Raw genomic sequence first — 24731 nt, forward strand, 5'->3', positions numbered from 1 at the left:
CTTATGTTTGTGGTAAAGTATATATAAATACTCCATCAATTTCCATTAGTTAGCCATTTCATTAGCAAATTAGGGTTTCTGGTATCCCACCAGTACTATAGTTCACAGAATTCCCTTTTTCATGATTGAAAACAGCATAGGGCCACTTCGCTTCTGCACTAAGGCTCTGGCCATCGCCTTGCCTTGTTTCCTCCCCGCCCCCGCCGGCAGCTCTTTGACTGAGCCCGAATCAGTGGGAAGCGAAGGCTGCTTTACATGCAAACGTGGCGTAAAGCCAGATACAGGGAGTGAGGTGGGGCGGGGCCAGCCAGGAGTGGGTTTGGGGGCTTGCTGAGCCCCGCAGAGTCTTAGCTAGGGGATCACCTGAGCCCCTGGGAACCCCCAGCAGCCCACCCGATTCTAGGCCCACCGTAGGTATGGAAGGGTAACTTTAGGCCAGTCTCCCTTTCTCTCTCTCTCTCTCTTTGCCCATGATAACAAACTTGGGCAACAACTCTGGACAGCTGATCACGCATGGATTTGGGGTTGCAGAAATGGGAAATCATAGTGCAAAGTTGTGTATGTTCACTCTGATATATCTAATTCAATGTCCCTCAGTCAAGCATAAGAACAAAACTATGGTCTGGTCTTGTCCAGGCATGAGACAAGGATTTTATCACCTTAAGCCAATTAAATTGTATTTGTCTATTCCCACACCCATTCCCCAGAGGTTAACTTACTAAACAGCATTCAGAAAACAGGACTAAGAATTGGTCTCCAATATTCTTAAAATTAGCTACCTATGTGCTGTTAGGCCCTTTTCTAATAATGAATGTGTTTATTTGGAATAGGGCCAAAATTAATGGAAGGCCAATAACACCACTAGAGTTATGTAAACTTAATCAGTCTGCATAACAGGATATTATTTGTATTGGTTCCAAAGATGGGATATCAGCAGCAATGGATATGTATAAAATCCTGTTTGCATGGACCTTTGCTGATTGGCATAAAATGCATTCTCTTATCCATTCTCTTGATATTATGCATCTCTCAATATTTCAGTTGTTCCCATTCAATTTTGATGACTTTCCCCCAGTGACTGAAATTTTTGTACCTAGACTAGAGCTGTTGCAGTCTTTATTGTGGGGTTTCTTTTAAATTATAGAATCTATTTGGGAATATTTTTAAAATCTTCTTTGACTTCAAGTGGGAAGAAGAAATTTATGATTGGGCATGCTTTATTGGGAAGAGGGTTATGGTTCACTCCTGACTGAACCATATAAATAGGGCTCTGCCAATGCATGGACCGTTATTGTCATTGAAAAACATATAACAAGCAAAGCACTATGAGGGGAACCTTTTTATCAAGATTTTGACAAAGTGGCTTGTTGGTAAAGCTCTAGAAAGCAACTTCTCACTTTCTGGGAGGAATTAGAGCAACACCCCATGTTGAAATGGCCTTTTGCTCGCCTCCAAGCTGAAATAGAAGGGTCAGCATCAAGGCATTGTGAAGCAAAGCAGCCATGTGTCATGTAGTCCAGGGCATTATAATGTGACTATGGCATGTGTTCATATTAAAGCACGTGGTAAATCACATTTACTTTTAAATTCAGAAATTACAATTCCTGCAAGTACCACACTGAATACCTGATTCTATTATAAACTCAGTGGATGCCCAAGAAATATCTCAATGTATGCTCAATGTATGCCTAAGAAACCTACATGTTGATGCCTCAGAAATATCCCACCCCCTCCACACACACAATATAGATCCTGTAGATGCTGCCTATATTTGGTGATAGGAATATGATCCTGCACATTACTGTGGGCTTTAATTCAGTGCTGAGTAAAGCCAATCATCTATTACTATCAGCCACAGAATACCAGTGGAGCAGGGACGGCCTCAGCTGACAGCATTACTGAAGAATGTCTGTCTCTTGTACAGCACATCTCTGGAGATAAGTTGCTTTGGAACATGCATTTTAAATCATCCTCCTGACACAGATAGCATTGCTATGGTAATTAATGCTAATGCAGTGAGTGAACAGCACATTTGAGATCAGGAGAAGCTTTGCTTTGCTTTCATTTGAAGATAATTTAGATTTCTTCTGCTTTGAAGGATGGCTGTTCTATTCAGGGCCTACAGTCATGGCACATTTCACAGCATTACTGAAAGTTGCAGTTCTAAAGTTAAAGCATAATTTTAGCTGTCAGATGAATGATCCCTGTGTCTTAATTTGGAAATGAGGAAAAAAAACCCATTTTATTTATGAGAATAACGAACATGCCATACCATTTGTTTTTATTTTGAATGCTTATAATATCCTATGTTTCAATTTGATCAAGTTTTTAACATGATTTAAAATTAAAATAGTGGAATGACTAAAACATCAAATCAAGACATTAAAATAAATAAACACGATCAAGCTTAAAATGGTAAACATTAATTCTAAAAATAACATAAACTTTAGATAGTGTCTAGAAGAGTGGTAGTCAACTTGGTCCCTACCGCCCATTAGTGGGCGTTCCAGCTTTCATGGTGGGCGGTAGGGGTTTTGTCCCCTACTTTATAAATCACCATTACTGTGGAACCGGTGGGCGGTTAGAGAAAATTTTACTACTAACAGAGATTCAAAAGTGGGCGGCAGGTATAAAAAAGTTGACTACCCCGGTCTAGAACATCGGACAAATGTCAAAATAATAGAAAATACTGTCTATAATACCCACTCCCCAATCTTTTCAAAATTGAAAGGTCAAGAGAAACTATTAGAAGATGTCATACATTCAGAAGAAGGCAATACTTGAGACCATTAATGTACACGTTAAACAGAAAGGTTGCCCTTGCTTCTGGTACTGCATTTCTTGTGAAATTTCTGACATGGAATAGAGCTATGCTAGATTATTATCACTATTGTGCAGCTGTTAAGCTCTGAACAGAATAAAACTCGCTGATAAGATATTATTTTATTTTTTTTCCACATTTCTAGACTGCCCATCTCCCTCATTTACCTTGAGAAACCACCTCTATCACTTTCCTCTCTTGTAACAGTCATCCAAGCAGCCCGTAGTCAACCTTGTTTAATCTCAAAAATGCTAAGCAATGTCAATCCTGGTTAGTGAATGAGATTATATATTAAGGGGAGCCTTCTGTGAAACAACAGAGGAAGAAAATCCAGTGGAGTTTAAACTAACATATAGGGTCAGCAGTATAATTTAGGATAGAGCATGTAGGGGGTCATACACCACTGACAAGGGTACCTCTTACTTTCTCAACTAGTGTCCTCAATGAATAAGCCATTGAATAAGCTCAGTGCTCTGAAGGCAATCACCCCAGCAGCCTGGACTTTTCCCCCTAAGCTATGCTGAGTCTAGGATCAACAAGAACCCTAGATAATTACAATAACTGATTTTCTTCCAGAAAAAAAGCATGAGCAGATCTCAGGTACTGGTACCAGGCCCATATCCTTTTCTCTTTGATATAAGGATCACTTAATGATGTTGTGTGCCATTTGTGGGGTTTAGGAACCCGAGCCTGGGACATTTGACAAACTACTTCTGCAGAGTTTTCTCTGGAGCTGGGCAGCATTTGCCATCTGATGGGAATTCTCATCTTTCCCCAACTCCTGAGATTCTCCTGTTCCTCCTACAAAGAATGTGTCTGTTGTAACCTTCCCTAATCCTCGATATAGTCTGACAAAGGGACTATATATATGATATATATTGGCCAGTTGGATTCTGGGTGCCACACTGTAAAGAGAAACACTTCTTAAGTAAGAGTGAGGTTGGCAAATGGAGCTGCCCTAGTTTTGCGCTCTCCCACTGGCCAGCTGAAAGGAGCACTGGTTGTCTAGGGAGGTCAGTACCCACTAGAGTGAAGCTGCTGCAGTGAATAATGGACGGAGTCCAGTGGTTGCCCCAAAGTGCCTTTGAAGCAAACAAAATGCAGAAAAGGGAAAGATTAAGCATCCTCCCCTCTTTCTCATTTGTCCATTCTAAATTCCCTAAGCTATGATTTTTGAGGTTTTTGTACACACACGCACAAGTTTGGTTTTATTTTAAAAGTATTTAAAAATTAACATAACTTTCTTAAATATTTTAAAAAGATAATAACTAATACAAAGTAAGAAAAAATAAGAAAAAAATCAAAGAGAAAGCTAAAAGTGCAAGAAAGGAAAAAATAAAACTAGAAAAGAAAGAAGATACAAAGCAGCAGCTTCAAATCTTTTTTACAAACATAAATTTACTATTTTATTTTATGGTTGCAGCATAATCTCTTCTTTTTATACTAGTAGTCCTCAACTTGTGACCACAATTGAGATAGAATTTCTATTGCTAAGCAACATGATCATAAAGCAAAAGGTCATGTGACTGTATTGCTTGGTGACTGAAATCTCAGCGTTCCTGTTTACTGTTGTAACTCCAGGTATGTGTGTTGTTAATCAGGTTAAAGGGGGTGGCGTGCCATAGAAGGATGGGCCCAGTGTAGACCACATGTGAGTTAAAGGAATGCTATAGTTCAGCACAAGTGAAGGAAGGTCAGGAAAAAATATGCTGCAGCTCAGGGCTTCTTGGTCCATTGCAGCTCTGTTTCATGCAAAAAGTCCATAAAGGGCTTCCAGTCAGCAATAAACATAGACATTATCTTTTCTCTGATGAAAATGTCAATTTAGCCATCTCATTAAGTTCCATCAACTATTCTTTCATCAACTATTCTTATCCATGTGGATAATGCCAACTCTTTTCAAAAATTTTAGTTCACTCATACATTTTTCACATTTTTCTTTTTTTTCTTCAAATTTTAGTAAATGTTTATGCATTTTATATGTACACTGGCAGAGTAAGCTACTGCATGTAAACAGAGCAAACCTCACACTCACAAACATTGATGATGTTGGGTAATTGATGTTGGGCAGTTGAGTAATAAAACATCTGCAAGCGAATCACCAATCTTAGAGAGCACCAAAAACTCCACAGGTCAACCCTGAGCTACAAATGTTCTATTATACATTTTAGCAATTGTGTGCTCATCATTGTATACAATTCTATTTCAAACTCATTCTAACAATGTTCAGAACCACAAATTCTTTTGTCTACTTTAAATCTTTTTAATAACTGAAAATAAAGTAACCACTAACAATTGTAATTCTTTGCCAATTCTTCTTTTGATTTTACATTTTCCCTGACAACATTCAATTATCTCATGATAAATTATCCATTTATGTTTTTCTATTAGTTCTCATAATAAAACTGTGTTTCTGACTGGGCAACTTTCAAGTATTGCAAACTTCTTTCCCTCAAATTCTTTCTATGAGAAATAAAATATGGGCTGAAAAATATGTTTAACCTTGAGTTACTTATCTGCCACTGTTAGCATATGAATTTTATGAACCTTTGCTATAACAAACTTAAGAATTAGACAGTCCTGAAAGATTGATTCCAATATGGCCCCATCTTTTTGCTTCATGTCTCCAGAATCTCTTAGTGCATTATTTTTCTTGCAGTTTTGGTGCTATGTTGGACTGGAACCACATGAAACTGAAGATAAGTCCCATAGTTTTAGGGAAAGTCTCATCATATGCAAATTTCATGGAATCTTGCAGAGGTATTTCCACAACTTCAATCATTTCGCCTTCCTCCGGCTGGCCACCTCCTTCACTAGATTTCATGTCATCAGTTACCTGTGCGTAAAATAATGTCTGCTTTGATCCTGTCAAACCAACTCCAGATCTTGTGGGATGGAAAAGAAATAACAAATAATGTAAGATTAAGTAAACCTTAGTTTTACATAGGTACACATTATTTGCTTTCCAGAAATTGTGATGAATAAGTTAGAACAAGAAATTAAAAACAAAGGAAAACATTGTAACTATATCCATTTCATTATCAATTCAGTCTATTCATAAATTTCTATTATTGGAAATCTTTCTTACTTGCCTCACCAACACACGTATATTATGTCTATACACACACATACATATTTTACAACATGGATTTTTAAAATACTTTTATTGTAAATATTCTGTCCAGAATTGTGTTATGTACCACCAAGATTATCTTGACTGTGGCAGAATAGAAGTCCATACTCTGCTTCATATGTTGCCCTTTGTTCTTTAAACTTCTTAACTCTCAGTTTGGAAGATCTGATAAACAGCATGCAATCACAAATCCTCTTGATGTAGTAACTCTTCTTTCATATATTTGTTTTGCAATTTGATCCTTCTTCATCCTCTTATATGAACAAACCACTTTAACATATTATTTTTGCAACATACTGCCACTCACTTTTGTATTCTATCTACATTCATTCATCAAGTATTCATGCTTGTTTTACTACTAACACTCTTTAAATACCCCATTTTTCCTGCATTGCAAATTTCACTTCTGTTTAACGAAGTGGGTAGATATATATTACATAGGCACTTTCACTTCTTTTGGCAAGTATTCATTCCTTGAATAGATCACATACATTACTATCTACTATTTTTCTACCAGCATGTGCACATTTTAATTTTTCCCATTCATTTTCCATGCTTAGTAAGTATTCTTCCAGGGTACACAAATCCATCTTTGCAATCCTACATTTCATTTTCTCACATACAACTATCCTGATCTGTGATAGATTTATTTTTAGATTCTTAACCCATTATACCATAATATCTATCTAATTTCACTACGAACAACTTGAGGTCTCAGCCAGCAACATTGTTTTGTTTCCATACAAAAGTACATCTACATTAATGTTCTCAACCAATACTTCTGTTGTCACTACACGTATCCTTTATACATTTATTAATAAACATGCTAAACAAACAAGAGGATATCACATATCTTTTTGCCTTACTCCCTGCTCAGTTATAAACCACTTGGTAAACAACCCCTTTATTCTGACACATACTTCTATGTACACTGCTCAAAAAAATAAAGGGAACACAAAAATAAGACATCCTAGATCTGAATGAACGCATTTATTTAATATTTAATATTCTTATTAAAAACTTTGTTGATGACATAGTTGAATGTGTTGTCAACAAAATCACACAAAAATTATCAATGGAAATCAAATTTAGCAACCCATGGAGGTCTGGATTTGGAGTTACACTCAAAATTCAAGTGGAAAAAAACACTACAGGCTGATCCAACTTTGATGTAATGTCCTTAAAACAAGTCAATATGAGGCTCAGTAGTGTGTGTGACCTCCACGTGCTTGTATGACTTCCCTACAACACCTGGGCATGCTCCTGATGAGGTGGCGGATGGTCTCCTGAGGGATCTCCTCCCACACCTGGACTAAAGTATCCCGCAACTCCTGGACAGTCTGTGGTGCAACGTAGTGTTGGTGGATGGAGCGAGACATGATGTCCCAGATGTGCTCAATTGGATTCAGGTCTATCTAAGTGGACAGTTTGATTTCACAGAAGTGTTGGAGTTACATTGTGTTGTTTAAGTGTTCCCTTTATTTTTTTGAGCAGTGTACTTCATGGTGTGCTCGTATTACATTCAGCAATTAGTCTTAAAAGTTCAAGTTTGTACAAAATATTCTCTAAGTCAAACATGTTCACTTGATTATATGCTTTTTCTAAAGGAATACAATTGATCACTTCTCATATTAAACCATATTTCAAGGACTTTTTGAAGAGCAAACACCTGCCTACACATCCTTTGTTTGGTATAAAACCAGACTACATTTTTGAAGTTTTTAATTACTTATGTTTACCTTACACTTTTTCATTCAGAATCCAGAAATAATTGCCAGGATATTTAATTTATTAAATTTGTTATAGCTGCTCACACCATTAGACTCTGGGCAGCTTATAAAATCCAGAAAACAATAAAAACAATTAAACATACATAAACAGGCAACCTGAACTTAAAAACAAACCCCAGAAAAATAAATCATATAAATATAATGGGTTTCATAAATACACCAATAAACACATTAACCTCATTAATTTAACAAATTAATCTCCCTGTACTTGTTGCATTAACTTTTATAATTCACTTCACTCAGGATGGTTACAGGCACAGGTGATAACTGACCCTAATTAGTTGGCCCCTTGGGAGTTTGGTTAGAGGATAGATTGTCTTTTTTTTTTTTTTCATATAAATTTTATTGAATTTACAATTAAAAAAATAACATAACAACATTACATAAGAAACAGAGAGAGAAAAAGAAGAAAGAAAGAAGAGAAAGAGAGAGGAAAAAAAGAAAAAAAACGCTCGGTCTTGCGACCGAAAAAGGAGAAGAAGAAGTATAAAAGAGAGAAAAACAAAAAACAAAAACAGAGACGGAAGAAAAAGAAAATACGTTAAAACCAGACAAATATTCTTTTTGACAGTCTACAAGATCCAATTCTCCTACCTTACTTTAAATATACACATCTTATCGCTATTTATGGATATTTATGCTTATTTATGCTCATTAAACAGTTTATCTCTGATATAACCAATTATACCATGCATTCCAATTATTATCAAATGCTGAAGACTCTTTATTTTTAAGAGCTATGGTTAAATTGTCCATTTCTGCGAGTCACATATTTTCTGAATGACCAATTGATCTGTAGGTAAACGGGATGATTTCCAGCACTGGGCAAATGCTAATCTGGCCGCAGTTAGAATATGAATTATTATGTATTTCGTCTTTTTAGGAAAATGTTTATCAGAGATCCCTAGTAGGAAGAACTCTGGTTTGTATTCAATTTGATCTTTGGTTATCTCCTCCAGCCATTTTCTAATTTTTTGCCAGTATTTCTGGGCTTCTTTACAGGTCCACCACATATGAAAGTAGGTTCCCTCTATGTTTTTACATTTCCAACATTTTGGACTAGAGTTTGGGTTCATTTTCGCTAACCTCGAAGGGGGTAAGTGCCATCTATATAACATTTTATACATATTTTCTTTGTACGCCGCAGATTTCGTAATCTTAATGATTCTATTCCGGATAGATTGTCTTTCAAGGAATGACTCAATGTTATTTTCATTATTTGTCCTGGTTACCTGCAGTGCTTCCTCAAGCCCCTTTGTGGACTACTAGGCTGGTGAAAAGCTTGCTTGAAGATGCTTACGTGATATAATGAGAACTGCATCAGTGCATCTTCTCACTTGGAACCTGTTTTCTGCTGTTGGGTCTCTCTGATAGATACCTGCTATGGAGGCTTCTTCAATAGGCTTCTCCCACCGCTCCCCTCCTTTGTTAGGCCACATGTCACCATACCAGTCTGCTTCAGGACTATTTCACATGCTTGACCCCTTCCTGGGCCCGTCTCACTAGGGTATGTTTTAGTTTTCTATTTCAAGTCCAACTACAAAGGCCAGTGACCACTGGACCCTTTCCTGGCCCTGCCCTTGCATTATTTTTATCTGCTTCAGTTGCTGGGGCTTTAGGCATATTTAACTGGTTGCTATTTTTCTTCTGGCATTTTGGATGCTCAGCTTCCAGCTCTATAGCTTAAAGAAAAAAACCTTCCAGCTTTCTTGATAAGATTCAGTGTTTTCAAACAGATTTCATCTCATCCATTGTAAATTTCTACTGTTATCTTTTTCAGAGCCATCAGTATAGATAAATGGAGCTATGTAAAAATGATAAACAAAGGGAAAGGCTGCACATTATTCCTTTCCAAGATGTGCAAAACCTTTCACTTCACTTTTCATAAAAGGAAAAATGCTATTCTTCCAAACATCAGTCACAGATGCAATCTTAATACATGGTAACTCATCTGCATGTAATATATCTTCAGTTATATTGCTATGTATGCAGTTACACTTGCAACCTTATTGGGGTGTTAAAATACATTTCAAAATGTATTATTCCCTTTTTATTATTTTTGTTTTCACACTAGCATTATCATTTATTTTAATTCCATTCTTCAATCATTCCCATACAAATCCTCTTTCCAGCATTAACTACAAACCCAAATAATCACTTTCTTAATTCTACTTACTACATTGAAAGTTTGTTATTTTACCCACTTTCAAATCAGTTTTAACAGCTCCCCCAAATTACTCTGAACTCTGCCTTTTTAATATGAATCATTCTTTGGTCTTTAATTATATTCTTTACCATTTATTTTTCATTTCTTTAAACAAAACTATCTTTTCCTTGCCTTCATTTTTTGCAGCAAATGTTTCTCATATATTTTTAATTAATTTCACTAATTTTTCTCAATCCCAGCTTCTTTCTCGTGATCATTTTACAAAACATCTTTTTTCATACTTTTCATTCTCCTATTGGGAGAATCGATGTCCACAAATTTATGTGTGACATTTTGTAACATAATTTAGTTTATTCCATCTTAAGTAACTTCCTTATCCTTTTTCCTTATGCTTTCTTATTACTTCTATTGGGAGAATCGATACTGTAACACTTTTTCATGTAAGACGTTTTCTTTTTTCCTCCAACCAGCAGCTCCAAGCATAACAACAGAACAAGACAGGTAATTTTCTACTGAATGTTCATATTCATGCTTAAAAATGGATTCTCATTAATTGTACTATAAAGTGCCATGCTTAAGTGAAAATTTAACTTTCATTCATTAACAGAATGTAATTTAGGAGAATCTACAATCTAGATTATAAAAAAAAAAACATTTTATACAACATTTATGTAGACTCATCATGTTCTTTGTATTACATTTCAAATCCAGGAACAGACAATCAGTGAGCAATAAAGGTAATTTCCCTAGGTAATTTCTTAGACCTTCACACAATTCTGAGGCTAAAGTAGCAGGTGCAGGAAAACAGTACCCACAGAATAGCAGCAATTGACACAAAATGATATACTCTGATAATCTGTAGAGGCAGGTGTACTAGCAGGTGATTCCACTAAATTATACTACGGTCATTCACCATAGTATAGTGAGGTTAAAATTGCATTCACATATAGATTACAATACAGCATGTAGCACTGCACAAAAAAAACTACATTATATATGATTATACTCCATTTACTGTATTTTATTTTTGTAAAACAGGGATCTTCAAACTTGACAGCTTTAAGACTTGTGGACTTCAACTCCCAGAATTCCTCCTCCAGTCATATTAGCTCAGGAATTCTGGGAGCTGAAGTCCACAAGCCTTAAACTTGCCAAGTTTAAAGACCCTTGTAAAACATAAAAGAAAATTAATTTAGAAAGCTAAAAATGAAATGAGGCTCTCGTATGGTATCCAATATACTTTTGAAATGCAACCACAGTTTGAAGATGAGGGACGTCGACTTTTCCTTACCATCTAACTGAAAAAGTTGCCTAACTTCAATAATATGAGACTATATGAGGGGAAACAAATTAAATCCAGAAAATAAAAAGTGCTGTTTGTCTGTAAAAAAAATAGGCTCTTGGGGTTGCATTCCCTCTGAGAAAGCAAGTCTATAAGACTGAAAGGGAACTTTAAATACAGCTTCTGCAGATTTCTAGGTGGCATGAGGTAATAAGGAATCTGTTTGCATAGTAACTAGCTGCAACCATTTCTGAACTGTTGAGATCTAGCAACATCCTGAACGGATGATTGCAATTTATTTTTATGCCATTTACTCTCTGCATTCTAATCAATTTATGATAAAAATAAATTCCCCAAGTCAATATCAAATCACATTATGTAATTCTCCCTTTCCTCATCTCAGTGTTACCTTTCTTTCCAATTACTTGGCTAACACTAGTTTGCAACATACAAGATAATACCACATGGTGGATTAGAATGGTGGTAAGGAAGAATTTACTTCATCAAAACTTTTTTTGAGGGTTGATTTCTAAATTACAGATTTAAAAAATGGTAATGATATATTGTGTACAACAGAATTCCAAGATGCAACGTTTAAGGTGTGATTATCCATTTTTTCTCAAAAGTACTGTACTGAATATAATGAGGTTGATTCCCAACAAAGCATGGCTAGACTGCAGGCTTTATTCCATACCAAAGAAAGCACCTTTTTATCTATAAAATAAGTCCTCTAATGTGGCTTCGAGGAGTAGCAAAAGTCTTCTCTTCTGTTCAGTGTCCTTTCTCTTTAAGCAAATAGCTTGTTAATCCAACAGGAAACAACATTTGCCAGGATTGGCAGCTGAGGATTTATACTTAATTCCCCCTTTTCTCCCCTTCCTCTACCTTCATTTTTTTAAAATGTTACTGTCCACTTTAACACAGTTGTCAAGAGGAAAAGCAAAGTTTTGCTTCCTTTTAAAGTCACCACTTTCTCCATACATTTTGAAATGCATTTCCAAGTATAAGAACAGATGCTTTTTTTCACTGCAATCTGGGGAGGCAGAAGGCTATGAGCACATTTTCATTTCAGAGTATTTAATTCCTGACATTTCTTTAATTCCAAATACTCTACAAACACGCACACACACAGAGTTGGCTTCTCTTCTTATTTCTGATGGAATTTCAATGAAACAACAATAATATTAAAATCCCTTATAAAAATGGTATTGTCCTTACAACAGTAACTTTGGAATAAAAAAAACAGATCCCATAATATAATTAATAACTGAAATAATCCTTCAATTACCCCAGGGCCAGAAAATGGCCCACCCCAACAATCTTAAAAACAGTGTGTTTGGATACAAGTGTTTGCTGTAGGCAACAAATGCATTTAAAAAGGCAGAACATCTGAGAGCTCTAAATACCTACATCTGCAGGAAGTCAAGGGCTAATACTGTTTACTGTTCTGGCACTGCCTTCTTTAATCACTTTTGGCAGTAAATAGGTGATTTAGCCATGTGTCTAGACTGACTGTGACTGGCGTGGTCTTGGGCTTTTAATTTTAAGAATCAGCAAACAAAACTAAACAGAAAGGGACTTTTTCAAGGTGATGCTGGTGATAACAGCAGCCCCAACTCAAGTTTCACTAGTTGCTTGTTATACAATTTCATCCAGTTATGTGTTTCCCTACCTTTGGCTAAATTCAAAGGTTGTTTACTGGCAAGAAAAATGTGCAATGTGATGAGATCCCAACTTGGGTAAAAAAGTAAGGAGGCGAGGCACATAGAGTTACCATTTTTGGTGATAAAGTCATGTTAAACTCCCTTGATGGCAGGCCTGGAATGTAAGAGGACATTGATGGAGTTCTATGAAAATTAAATGCAGCAAATATATTATCAACTCTGTGCAAAAAAGAAAATGAAGTAAACTGCTTATCAATTATATAACACAACAGGTAAATTTTTCTTTTGGAACTCCTGTGCAGACTGTGATAAAAATGTCATTGTTTCCCTTGCCTTTTTGTTCATGTTTATAATGCAGATTGGATTAGATTTATGGTGATATTTACTGACCAGAGACAGTCAGTAGATTACTAATAAAACAAAACCTAGCATGTAGAACATTTGAGCTCAGTCCTTGACTTACTTTCTCTCTCTCTCTCTCTCTCTCTCTCTCTCTCTTTCTCTCTCTCTTTCTTTCTTTCTTTCTTCCCTCCCTCCCTCCCTCCCTCCCTCTTGTTTGTTTTAATTAAATAGCACAACTGGGAAACTTCTGAATCCTTTGAGAGCCACTAGATGACTATTATATGCAAATTAGCATAGATTCATATATACTGGATTCTGATACTGTTACTATATGTGACTGAAAAAATGAATTACTATATATCAAAAATACCTTAAAACTATGTGTGTATGCATACGGCATAGTAACAATGTGCCCTTAGATTATATAAGTATTATATTTTTAAGGAATTATCTCTATATTACATAAAACCAAGCGGGAAAACAAGATATTGGCTTCTATTATGCCTTTATTGCATTCTGTCTTCTTGCAATTTTTGTCCAAAAGCCAGCTGACAGTCTTTTAGTCTGGAAGGGTTGCACATTCCTCCTATAGGAAGCAGGCCCATTACTCAAAGCTACTGCTCAACTGTGGTCACTTAGTCTTTACTTAGTTCTATTAGTAGCAGGAGAACATTTATTTATTTACTTATTTGTTTGATTTATTCTAGCCACTCACTCCGTAAAACTCTTAGCAATGGTAAATCATGTCCTTCTCTATGTTAAACTTTGAATTATTATATACTGATATATGGCCCGATGGTTAATGGACCACCTTTTGTAAATAGATCCCTCCTGTTCCTTATGCCCATTCAATGAAAAGGTAGGGTACTTAAGGGCTCCCTGTCCTACTTTTGAAAAGGTGGTCCTTAGAGGTAAGTGCTGTTGTTTCACCTTGATGTTCTTAGGAAGATTGTAAAAATAATGGTGTTGCAGAGAGCTTTTTATTTGGGATTGCCAGAATGGGATCAGAATAATATATTTCAGTATTATGACAGTTTAATTGATATTATTTGAACTTTGGGGGGGGTCACTGTGTCTTTTGTTTTTATATCACAAATCATTCTCAAATATGGCAATATAGTAATATTATAATTAATTGATAAGTGCTTTATAAGGGATTTATTGCCCTAAAGCCTTAGGTATGAAGTTCAAAGAGGAACAATTCTCTTTCTTCTTGCCTTCATCTTCCGAGATCTTATAACAGATGTCACTACCACCAATTCCCAGATGCTCAAAGATAAAGGCCAGTCATTCTAACTATTTGTGACTGCAGCCTAGTTGCAATGATCTACTAAGGCCTGAAGAATTTGTTACTTTTACTGGGGACTTGGGACTGGGAAAAAAACACAAACAAACCAAGGAAACACAAACCCAATGGGAAAAAAATCTGTCAAAATATCTAGCAGATTGAAACATATGTTACAAAATCTTGATTAGTTTTTCAATCATTGATCTACCAACCTGGATGAAGTGATTCTTTTTAGGCTGGTTACAGGAACTTCATAGCCACATTCTTCTAAAACTTCCTTGCAAGCAATTTCTTCCAAAGAGAGCTCAGGCTGGTCTACAATACCAGCACAGAGTTCATATGTTATTCCTTTTGAAGCAGGCAAAACATCAGACAGAGGGCACCAGCTCTCTTCAGTTTTATTCTCAAAGTACTGAGGACATTGTTCTTCCATTTCACACATATAGACAGCTGAAAGAAAATGGAAAAAGGAAAATCAATCACTTGTCACTTTTTTTGAGCGTGGATGATCAGGTTGCATTTCTCTGAAAAGAGAAATAGGATGACTCAGGTAGATGCCAACCCATCTTTCAATGCATTAAAAAATGGAAGGGCATCCCAATTCTCATCACGGGAGAGGTAGCCTTAGCACTACTTTGAAAACAGCCATTTTCCTCAAAATGTTGCCAGTAATATAGATACTGTGAGCTCAATTTCATGGCTTTCTTTATTATCCATATAAAACAAATATAGGAAGAGCAATTCTTTTAATTACATAATTAGACTGTATCCAGGTTATGTGGCTTTGGCTCATTTCTTTCAAATTAGGGAGAAGATAGAAAATGGAAAATATGATTATTATGTTAATAATACCATATTAACTAAAACATTTATCACATCCCTTTTCTGGATTGCCACAGCAGAAAATGAAGAGCAGAATTAAAACAAATTTGCTTTAATAGCAATTAATCTCTGGTGTGTGTGTGTGTGTGTGTGTGTGTGTGTGTGTGTGTATGTATGTATGTATGTATGGTATTCAGCTTTGTTTGGGTATTTTCCCATGTCATTATAGGGTAATGGGTTGTGTGATGGGCTTGTGAGTTCTTTTGTTGTGGTATCCTGGGTCCTGCGTTGTAATCTCCTGGGTCGTTTGTGTTTTGATCTCTTTTCCATTAGCCTCCTGTGTTGTAACGGCTTGGGTAATGGGTTGTGTGATGACCTTGTGAGATTTATTGCTGTGGTATACTTGGTCTTGTGCTGTGATATCCTGGGTTGTTTGCTGTGTTGCAACTTCTTGAGTTCTTGTGGTGTAATTTCCTGAGTTTTCTGATGTGATATCCTGAGCGGGGGGCCGTGATGTAGCATTCTTGGTTTTAGTCTAGCTTCGAGTTTGGGGTCTGGGTCTGTGTTCTTGACGTGTGTCAGCTTGTTTGGTTTGGGGGTCGGGGTGTATGACAGCTGGCGAAGCAGCCGTGGTCTGGTTTCTGGATGGTGGTTGTCCTTTGTTTATAGGATGGGCTTGGGCCTGGGTCTGATGAGGGGGATTGGCGGTGATGTCCCATGTTGTTTCGGGTCTGGTGTTGGTTGTCGTGGCTGGGACTCGTTTGTTGGTGAGGGCTAGCTTCCAGATGTCTGGTAGGCAGGAGGTGTCGTCCCGTCTGTTTATGTTATGGGGGTGTTTCTCTATCTCGATGGCTTCCCTGATTATTCTCTTGCTGCAGTGTTCAGTGTTGGATATTAATTTGGTTCCTTCAAAATTAATTTCATGTCCTGTGGCTTTTTAAAAAAAAAAACAAATAAATTTTATTAATTTTTAAAAACAATACACAAACAAACAAAACGTAGAATATAATAACATAGGACATCTTTTCTGAAAAACAAATAAAACATCTTATTTAAAGACAATTCCAAATTATCACATTTCCATACAAACACAGTTTAATATGTATATTTATCTTATCTGTTCAACTTCATATCTTTTCCCAACTTCTCTTTATTTCTCCCTTTCCTTCTGTTCAATTATATTTCTTTTGCCTTGAATTGTATATATTCATTGTATCCATCTGTCTTATTTACAATTTCGTTATTCTCTTCCAACATTCTTCTAGCGTTTTATTAATTCAAACATAGACAAACAAAACACAAAACATAAATACATAAAACTTCTTTCTGGAAAGTGGCTTACCCCGGGTTACATCTTTTTGTACAGACATAAATCAAATTCATGCTCACTTAATATACTATTTCATATCTTATTTAACATTCTATATTTTCTATATATTTTCTCTCTTCATTCACTCTCTTAATTCTATTTTATTTATTTCATCTCAATTTAGATAATTATACTTGCATCTTTTGTCCGTTCTCTTTCAATTATCTATCTTTTCTTTCTAATACAATATTTCTCCTGTAATCACTGGTTGAAGTATGACAACTTTTTATCTTTCCCCTAAATTTAATAATACATACTTTCCATACTGATTCTGCTTAGTACGTTCTAAGTATTACATTTTAGAATAATAAAAAAAGAGAGAATTAAGTTTATAAGATAGTAAAACAATATTCTATAGAAAGTTAAACTCTATTGTTAAATCTTAAACATTTTTATACATTCCCTTTAATGCATTATTAACTCATATAATATTTCAGTTTTCTAACTCAGTTTCAAATACTAATATCTACAATACAATCTTATGTACTTTTGCAGAATCATTTTTTAAATTATAATTTACCCTTTGTCTCTGAAAAAAACCTGTTTTTTAACATCTTGTTTTAAACCTTTATGATTTCTCTTTCCTTTTCCCTTCCTTTCTTATCAATTCTAGCCTTTTTGCCCCCATCTCTCAAACACCCCCCTTAATCTTCCCTCTCTGTTGTATTTCTCTTTTCTGTTGCTTTCTGATATTGTATCGATTTTTCATCTTATTTTTCCCTTTCTTGGTTGCTTTTTTAAGTTCTGAATTCTCCATTTTCTTTCCCCCCTTTCTCTTTTCTTCCTCAAGTAAGATTGTCTGTCCATTAAAGATGGCTTCTTCTCCTTCATCCCAGCCTTCTTGTTGTTGTATTTCTTGGTAGGTAGAAATTAGCTTTTGAAATTCCATTTGCAATTCCTCAACAGATAATGCCATTTTTTTTCTTAAGAACAAGCCAAATGTTTTTAATCTTTCAAGAAATAGTTCCCAAAAATCCCAAAGTCACAAAGCAATCCAAATCAAAACAAATTGTTTCATTTAGCACTTTCTTCTTTTTAGATTTTCTCTTCCTGGGGTAGAGTTCAATTACACAGTTCCAAAGTAATTTTTTAGAAGTCTTATTGCCTTTTATTTCTGGTCTTATAAACTCCAAGCAGTCTCCTTCAGTACAATCTTAAAATAAGTTCTTTACCTCTTCCCTCCCACTTATAGCAAAAAAGGTTTTAGTTTTTAATTCCAATGTTCAGAAATCTTTTATCCCCTTGGCTTTAAATTTCAAGTTTAGTTACCTTCTGTGCCCAAGCAGGTTTTTCCGATTTCCATCAGCTATTTCCATGGGGAGGGAGAGTGAGAGAAAATAACTTTCCCTTTCAAATTTTCTTCCGCCGCTTTCCAGTCTTCTTAGGAAACAGTGTATCATTGAAGCAATTAAAATTCCAGGGTGTTTAAAAGTTCCTTGTTGTCCCGGTGCAGCCAAAAAACTTTCACTTTCTCCAACTTCCTCCTGCACAATCTTACCCGGCTGCAGGCTTCTTTGTGGAGGCCATTGCTGACCGAAGTTCCACCGCCTTGGGAAAAAGGAGTTTAGCTGGCTGAGGAGTGGGGTTTGTGATACTCCCAAACCCCTACCCGGATCTCCTCTCTCTTCGGTTGCCTCTATGGGGCAACCATATCCTTCAGATCCAGCTGGATCGGAGGCACTTCGGCGGCGAGCCCAGCAGGAACGCGCACGATCACGGATTCCTGCCGCTGCCAAAGCCTTGCAAACCGGAAAGCTGTCCTGTGGCTTTAAGGTGCTGGAAGAGGGAGGAAGTATTTTCTTCTCTTCTGACTGCGTTTTTGTGTTCTGTGATATGTGCATTTATTCTCCTGTTGGTTTGTCCAATGTATGTGGCTGGGCAATTGTTGCATGGTATTTCATAAACCCCTTGGTTTTCTAGCTGGATCTTGTCTTTGGGGTTTCTAAGAATGTTGGCTATTTTTTGGTCAGTGCCGAAGGCTGTCCTGATATTGTGTTTGTGGAGAATTTGGCTGATTTTGTCTGTGGTGCCTTTGATGTAGGGGAGGAGTGCGATACAGTTGTCTTGTTCTGTGTCTTGGTTGAAAAGTAATTGAAAAGTAATGTTAAAGATGTTAAGACTTTAATGAATATTAATATTAATGATAGAATTGAATTGGAATGGAATGTTGTTTTAATTATATACATTTATAATTTTTTCTTTTTTTAAGAATACAGTGTGTATTTTAAGAATGTACCAAGCAGAATCCGAATGGAAGTTATGTATGATATTGAATGTTACAACTTTAGGGAAAAGATATAAAGGCGTCATACTCCAATCAGGAGAAATTTTGTTCAATGAGAAAAGATAATAGATAATTGAAACAGGACAGACAAAAAGTATAAATACAATGATTTGAATTGAGATGAGATAATTAAAATAAAATTGAGAAAATTAAAAGAGGGGAGAAGCTATGCAGAAAATGTAAAATAGTAATAAGATATGGAATAGAATATAAAAATGAGCATGAACCTGAATTTGTGTCTGTACGAAGAAATTTAACCTGGGATTGCGCTACTTTCAAAAAAGATGTTTTATTTGTCTTTGTGAAAACTCAAATAAAATTTACAAAAAAAAAAAAGACTTCCAAAAGATACATTCTAACTGAAATATCGCAACAAAAACCCCAGGAAGAGAAAGTCGAAAAAGAAATAAGAAGATATAACTCGGGACTATCTCGATTACTTGATGATATCATTGTTTTGAATGACTAAAATCAATCGGATGGTTGGTTAAAACTGTTTAAAATGGCTCCCCTTTTAGAAGAACTTAAAATGGAACTTAAAAAGTACAAAGAAGATGCACAAGAAGGGAGAGGTTCTTTTGGCTTCGTATTTCAGTTTTTAGAAATGGAGATTTGGAATTATGAGAAACAACAAGAAATGCCTGTAGAACAAGAAGATTGCGACAAAGAAGAAGCCATCTTTAATGAACAAGTAATCTTAGATGGGGGGAAAAAAGGAAAGGGGGAAAAGAGAATGGAAAGTTTAAGATTGGGAAAAACAACTCCCCCCCCCCCCAAAAAAAATAGAGTGAAAAATAAGTATAAAATCAGAAAGCAACAGAAGAGGGAAATGCAGAAGAGAGAATTAGAAATAGAGAGACAAGGGGGTAAAAAGGGGAGGGAGAAGATGAGAGGGAAGAAAGAAAAGAAAAGAAGTAATAAAGGACAGAAACAAAATACAGAGAAACAGGGCCTATTTAGAGATAATGGGTGAAAATTTAAAGGAAAAAGGGATTCTGCAAAGGTACATAAGATAGTATGGTTATATTAGAAACAGAAATAATTTTAGAAAATATGAAACAATGTATGATTAAAATGTCTGATAAAATAGCTATCGTAATTCAGTGGAATGCTTGTCAATAAATAAATGTAATAAAAGGTTTATTTAATGATTTATAAAACATACGTGAAGAGAAGGGAAAAATTAATTATGGAGATTATATGTGTTTTTAAGGAAGTATGATATTTAATTGAAAAGAAGTGTTAAAGATGTTAAGATTTTAATGATTATTAATGATAGAACTGAACTGGAACGGAATGAGGGTTTATAATTACATATATTTACAATCTTTTTTTTTAAAGAATATAGTGTGTATTTTCAGAATGTACCAAGCAGAATTCAATTGGAAGTTATGTATCATAACCTTAAGGTATATATTGAAGTTTAAATAAGAGTTGAATGGGTGTAATTAAAAGATATAAAGGTGTCATACTCCAATTAGTAACTATAGGAGAAAACTTGTTTAATGAGAAAAGATAATATGAAATTGGAACAGAACAGACAAAAGTATAAATATAATGATTTGAATTGAGATGAGATAATCAAATTAAAATCAAGAAAATCAAAAGAGGGGAAAAACTATATAGAAAATGTAAAATAGTATAAGATATGGGATAGAATACAAAAAGGAACATGAAATTGAGTTTTGTGTCTGTATAAAGAAGTTCAACCCGGGACCATGCTATTTTCAAAAAAGATGTTTTACTTGTATTTTGTATGTGTGAAAACTCAAATAAAACTTTATTTAAAAAAAAAACATTTCTGCTACTGGTTCTCCAGAACTGGTCAGAACCTGCTGAATACCACCTCTGTATTGATTTATAAATAATTTCTCCAATAGTAATAGAAATTATCTCATTATAATGGAGAAGGCTGTGATCACAAGTCTCACAAATGGGCAGGTGTTCATTCTTGATGTGAAATTTAATCTGTGGCTCACCTGTTTTAGAAATCTTTAAACTAGGTTTGCATGGACAATCCTTCAGAAAGATACTTGTAATAACAATTGGCTATCCATTAAATGATGCTGGGTTAGTGAGTTGACATGACTCTGTCTCCCTTGGCTTGGAGAAACAGCAGGAGATAAAAGTGATAGATTTTCCCTTTAGCGGAAAACATCTTTCACCTTAATTGAGAGGTATAAACTTACAGTGAAACTGAAAGATCTCAGGATGGGAACATCCTATCAGGAAGCTCAGAGTACAGTAATTTACCAGAAGGTCGATTGCAGCTTCCTCTTGCTACAAAACAAATTATTATGCTGCAACTATAGAGGCCCACCTGCTTTTTACCATTAAATCCATAAGAGCTTTGCTTTGCTAGAAAATAAAAGCTAAAGTAAGGAAGAGAATTACCTGGACGGAACTGCTTCACCACAACAAAGCATTGCTGAGAAATATTGAAGATAAGAATGGACACACTAACAATAGGAAAGAAAAAAACCACAAGATCACAAGTTAATGAAATAATATACCATATTGGAACTCATGAAATTTCATTAGTTAAAGGCTAGATTTTAAAAGGTAAGCATATGAGTTAACAGGCATCACTTTTAAATGATAGTTGCAAAAGTGAAGAAACTGCAGTATTTTCAATTAAGGGAGATGTCTAAGAGCACCTGATTTTGGAAACAATATCTCTGGGATAATATAAGCAGTCGGCTCCATTGGAATCCTTGTCCCCTGTGCAATGAAAAATCTTTTCTGTATGATTATACATCCAGGGTCTTAAAGAGGCACTGCTCAGTTTAAGCAACAAGCAGGATAGAGCATTTTGGAGCCATCAAGCCAGGATGTTTTTCAGATTATTAAGATACTTCATTCCCTCTGTTGCTGTACCTCTTAAATATACTAAATTGGATGTCCTTAAGATTTCATCTACACTTGCCAAAATTTGGGGTTTCGTCAAGAATATAGATATCTTCCTGGTTGGCTAACTGATGCTAGCTGTTTTGAAATGACCATTTTAAGTGACTGTTATTCTCCTGTTATTTTGGCTTCTTCATGTTTTCTTTTTGATTAATGGTCAGTGTTTTAAGATTGGTTGTATTGTTTTGTTTTATTAGCAGGCCCTAGATGAAGTGGATTATCTGGATCTTTTCCAATCATCCAGGAGGACCTTTGCACAGCTCTGTGTTGTGCACCAAATCCTTCTCCTGGACCATGAGACTTCCTCAGTAACTCATGTCTTGGTCACTTCCAAAGTAGATTACTGCAACATACTCTATGTGGGATGCTCTTCAAGAGCATCTGGCAGCTACAACTGATAGAGAATGCAGCTGTGCAGACATTTATTTGTACCCCTAGGATGTGCTTCATGAGTTGCACTGGCTTCCAGTCTACTTCTGTATACAATTCAAGGTGCTGGTTTTAACTTTAAACCTCTACATGACATGGGATCAGTTTAACGACTGCCTCATCATGATTACATCTGCCAATTCCATCACATCTTGCAGTAAGGGTGTGCTGCACGCCCTGTCTGCTTGGGCAGTATTTCCCAACCTGATCAACTTTAAGCGGGGTGGACTTCAACTCCCAGAATTCCCTAACCATCTCGTAGGACACAGATGTGCCTTTTCTGTTGTGGCCTCTGTTATGAGTCTGGAACATTATTCTCCTTGAAATGAGATTGGCTATATCCCTGTTAGCTTTCCAGAAAGCATTTAAAAATGTGTATTTTTTCCAGCAACCTTGGAAATCCCATGATGATTTTATGATATTAGTATCATTAGTATATTTTATAATATTTTATGTTATTCTTCTGTTATTTTGGCTTCTTCATGTTTTCATTTTGATTAATGGTCAGTGTTTTAAGATTGGTTATATTGTTTTGTTGCTGTGGTTGTATTCCACCTTAGAGTTATATCATGTGAGACGGTAGGCTAAATATTTGCTAAATAAATAAATAGTGTATTGAAATTGTAATCTTAAATAATCAAAATAGTTAAATAACCAAATCTAATTGGATTATAATTTTAAATAGAAATTAAGGATAGCAATAGTGATTTGGACTCTGTTTTACTGGGGGAGGGAGGGAAAAAGAGAAGGAATGGGGTAGTTTAGTTGCCTCTACTAGGCAGGTTTTCCTCATCCCCATTCTTACATCTAGTTAAAGATCATGCCTAAGGATTGTGATTTGGGGCTATTTTCAAGTATTGATGTTATTTTAATGGTGAACTAAAGTAGCTTGGCTTTCAGAGACCTCTCACTCCCATTTTCACCATTAAAATATTGTTTAAAAATAGACATCCAGGAATATTATCACATCACTGGATGGCTTTCAACAGCATAGTATAAGTTGGAAAGCTGAATTTACATTCTAATCTCTCCAATGCTGCATATCTCTCTTATAGATATAAACAGCCTAATAACACAGAAGTGGAAAAGGGGGACAAATGCTACTTCTTTTTCTAAAAATACTATATTAATGACCAATGACCAACAACTCAAGCCAGAACACAGATGGAACAAAATTATTGATTCTGGAAATTTTATAGAAAAATAATTTTTGTATTACTTTACAGGCAGCTTTATTGCCAAATTCTTGACAAAAACAAAAACATTTTTAATTGATGTACATGCTAGGCTTCCATGATAGCTTGTTAATTATCTAATATTAATTTTGATTGATAACTTGCCCTATTCCAAAAGTTCTGGAATCTGTACAGATGGCTGAAGAGGTATATTGAAAATCAGTGTGGATAAAAAACAAAAATGGAAAATGACATTTAATCATTGATTTGCTGGGTATTCTAACACAACTAGTTGCAAAATCTATAACTAGTAAATATACTTAATGGATTTACTGGGACCGTCTACCTACTAAAATCTAAAATTTTGAGGGAGGAATGTTTGAAGGACTGCTCTACTATTCAGTGATCTTTGGTGGATTTCTCTCCTAGCAGTAGAGCTGAGACGGTGTTAAATATTATATTGGATGTTAGCCTGGAAAAAGTTTACCCATTTGATTCTATTACACTGTAGTTTACATACATACATACATATATACATACATACATAATTTCCCACATCTGTATTTTTGATGATTATGGTGTCAGTTGAACAGAACACACAAACAAAAAACTATTTTCATTCATTATGACGCTTTAACTCTACAGCATCCATACTTATCCTTACAAAACTGAAGACTTTTTGCCTATTCACTTTTACTGATGTATCCATTTTCATTAAAAAATGTAAATGACGATTATCAGAAAAAAATCATTTTATTCATTTTCTCCTGCACGCTAAACTAGAAAGCTCAAGATGCATCTTCAGGATCTTGCACTTTTGAAAAAAATGAAAAAGCAACGTTGCATCATTGCAACACATATTCCACCCCTTTCTTATGTCTATGTGCACATACAAAAAAGGGCAGATCTTGTGTTGCAAATGCTTTTGTTATTTAACCTCCTTGTCTCCTCCATGCCTCTGTCCAAAAAAGCAATATTGGTTCATTCTGTTTTGAATTCTCAAACCTGCACTGTATAAGCCTGCCCCAAGCCTATTAATATAAAATTTGGCAGGATTAATTATTCGAGAAGAGTTAGGTTAGTCTGAAAATTCTACCTAATCTACTCTGTAATGTTTATTTAAACATTTTTGAATAATTTGCTTTATCTGTTGCTACTCTTTATAACAGACAAGCAATAAGAAGAAATAAACATAGATCTAAGATATGTAGACATCCAGAATCAGAGTGAAATGAATCCAGTCTTATCTATTTCATTA

General features: G+C 35.4%; 1 protein-coding gene across 2 annotated transcripts in view; it reads right to left on the reverse strand.

Annotated features, from left to right (window-relative positions):
- Positions 1–4199: 4199 nt before the first annotated feature.
- The window catches only part of NUDT14 (nudix hydrolase 14), a 53735-nt gene continuing 33203 nt past the window's right edge, over positions 4200–24731 (reverse strand). For both annotated transcript variants that reach the window (XM_026698601.2, XM_087922295.1), the window contains exons 3-5: positions 21357–21421; positions 14700–14937; positions 4200–5706 (exon numbers count right to left, since the gene is read on the reverse strand). In XM_026698601.2, coding sequence (XP_026554386.1) covers positions 5466–5706; positions 14700–14937; positions 21357–21421 — 544 coding nt within the window. In that variant the 3' untranslated portion in view covers positions 4200–5465. The remainder of the gene's footprint in view (positions 5707–14699; positions 14938–21356; positions 21422–24731) is intronic.

This window comes from Pseudonaja textilis, chromosome 1 (assembly GCF_049901715.1).
Source record: "Pseudonaja textilis isolate UNSWEBS1 chromosome 1, rPseTex1.2, whole genome shotgun sequence".
Lineage (NCBI taxonomy): Eukaryota > Metazoa > Chordata > Lepidosauria > Squamata > Elapidae > Pseudonaja > Pseudonaja textilis.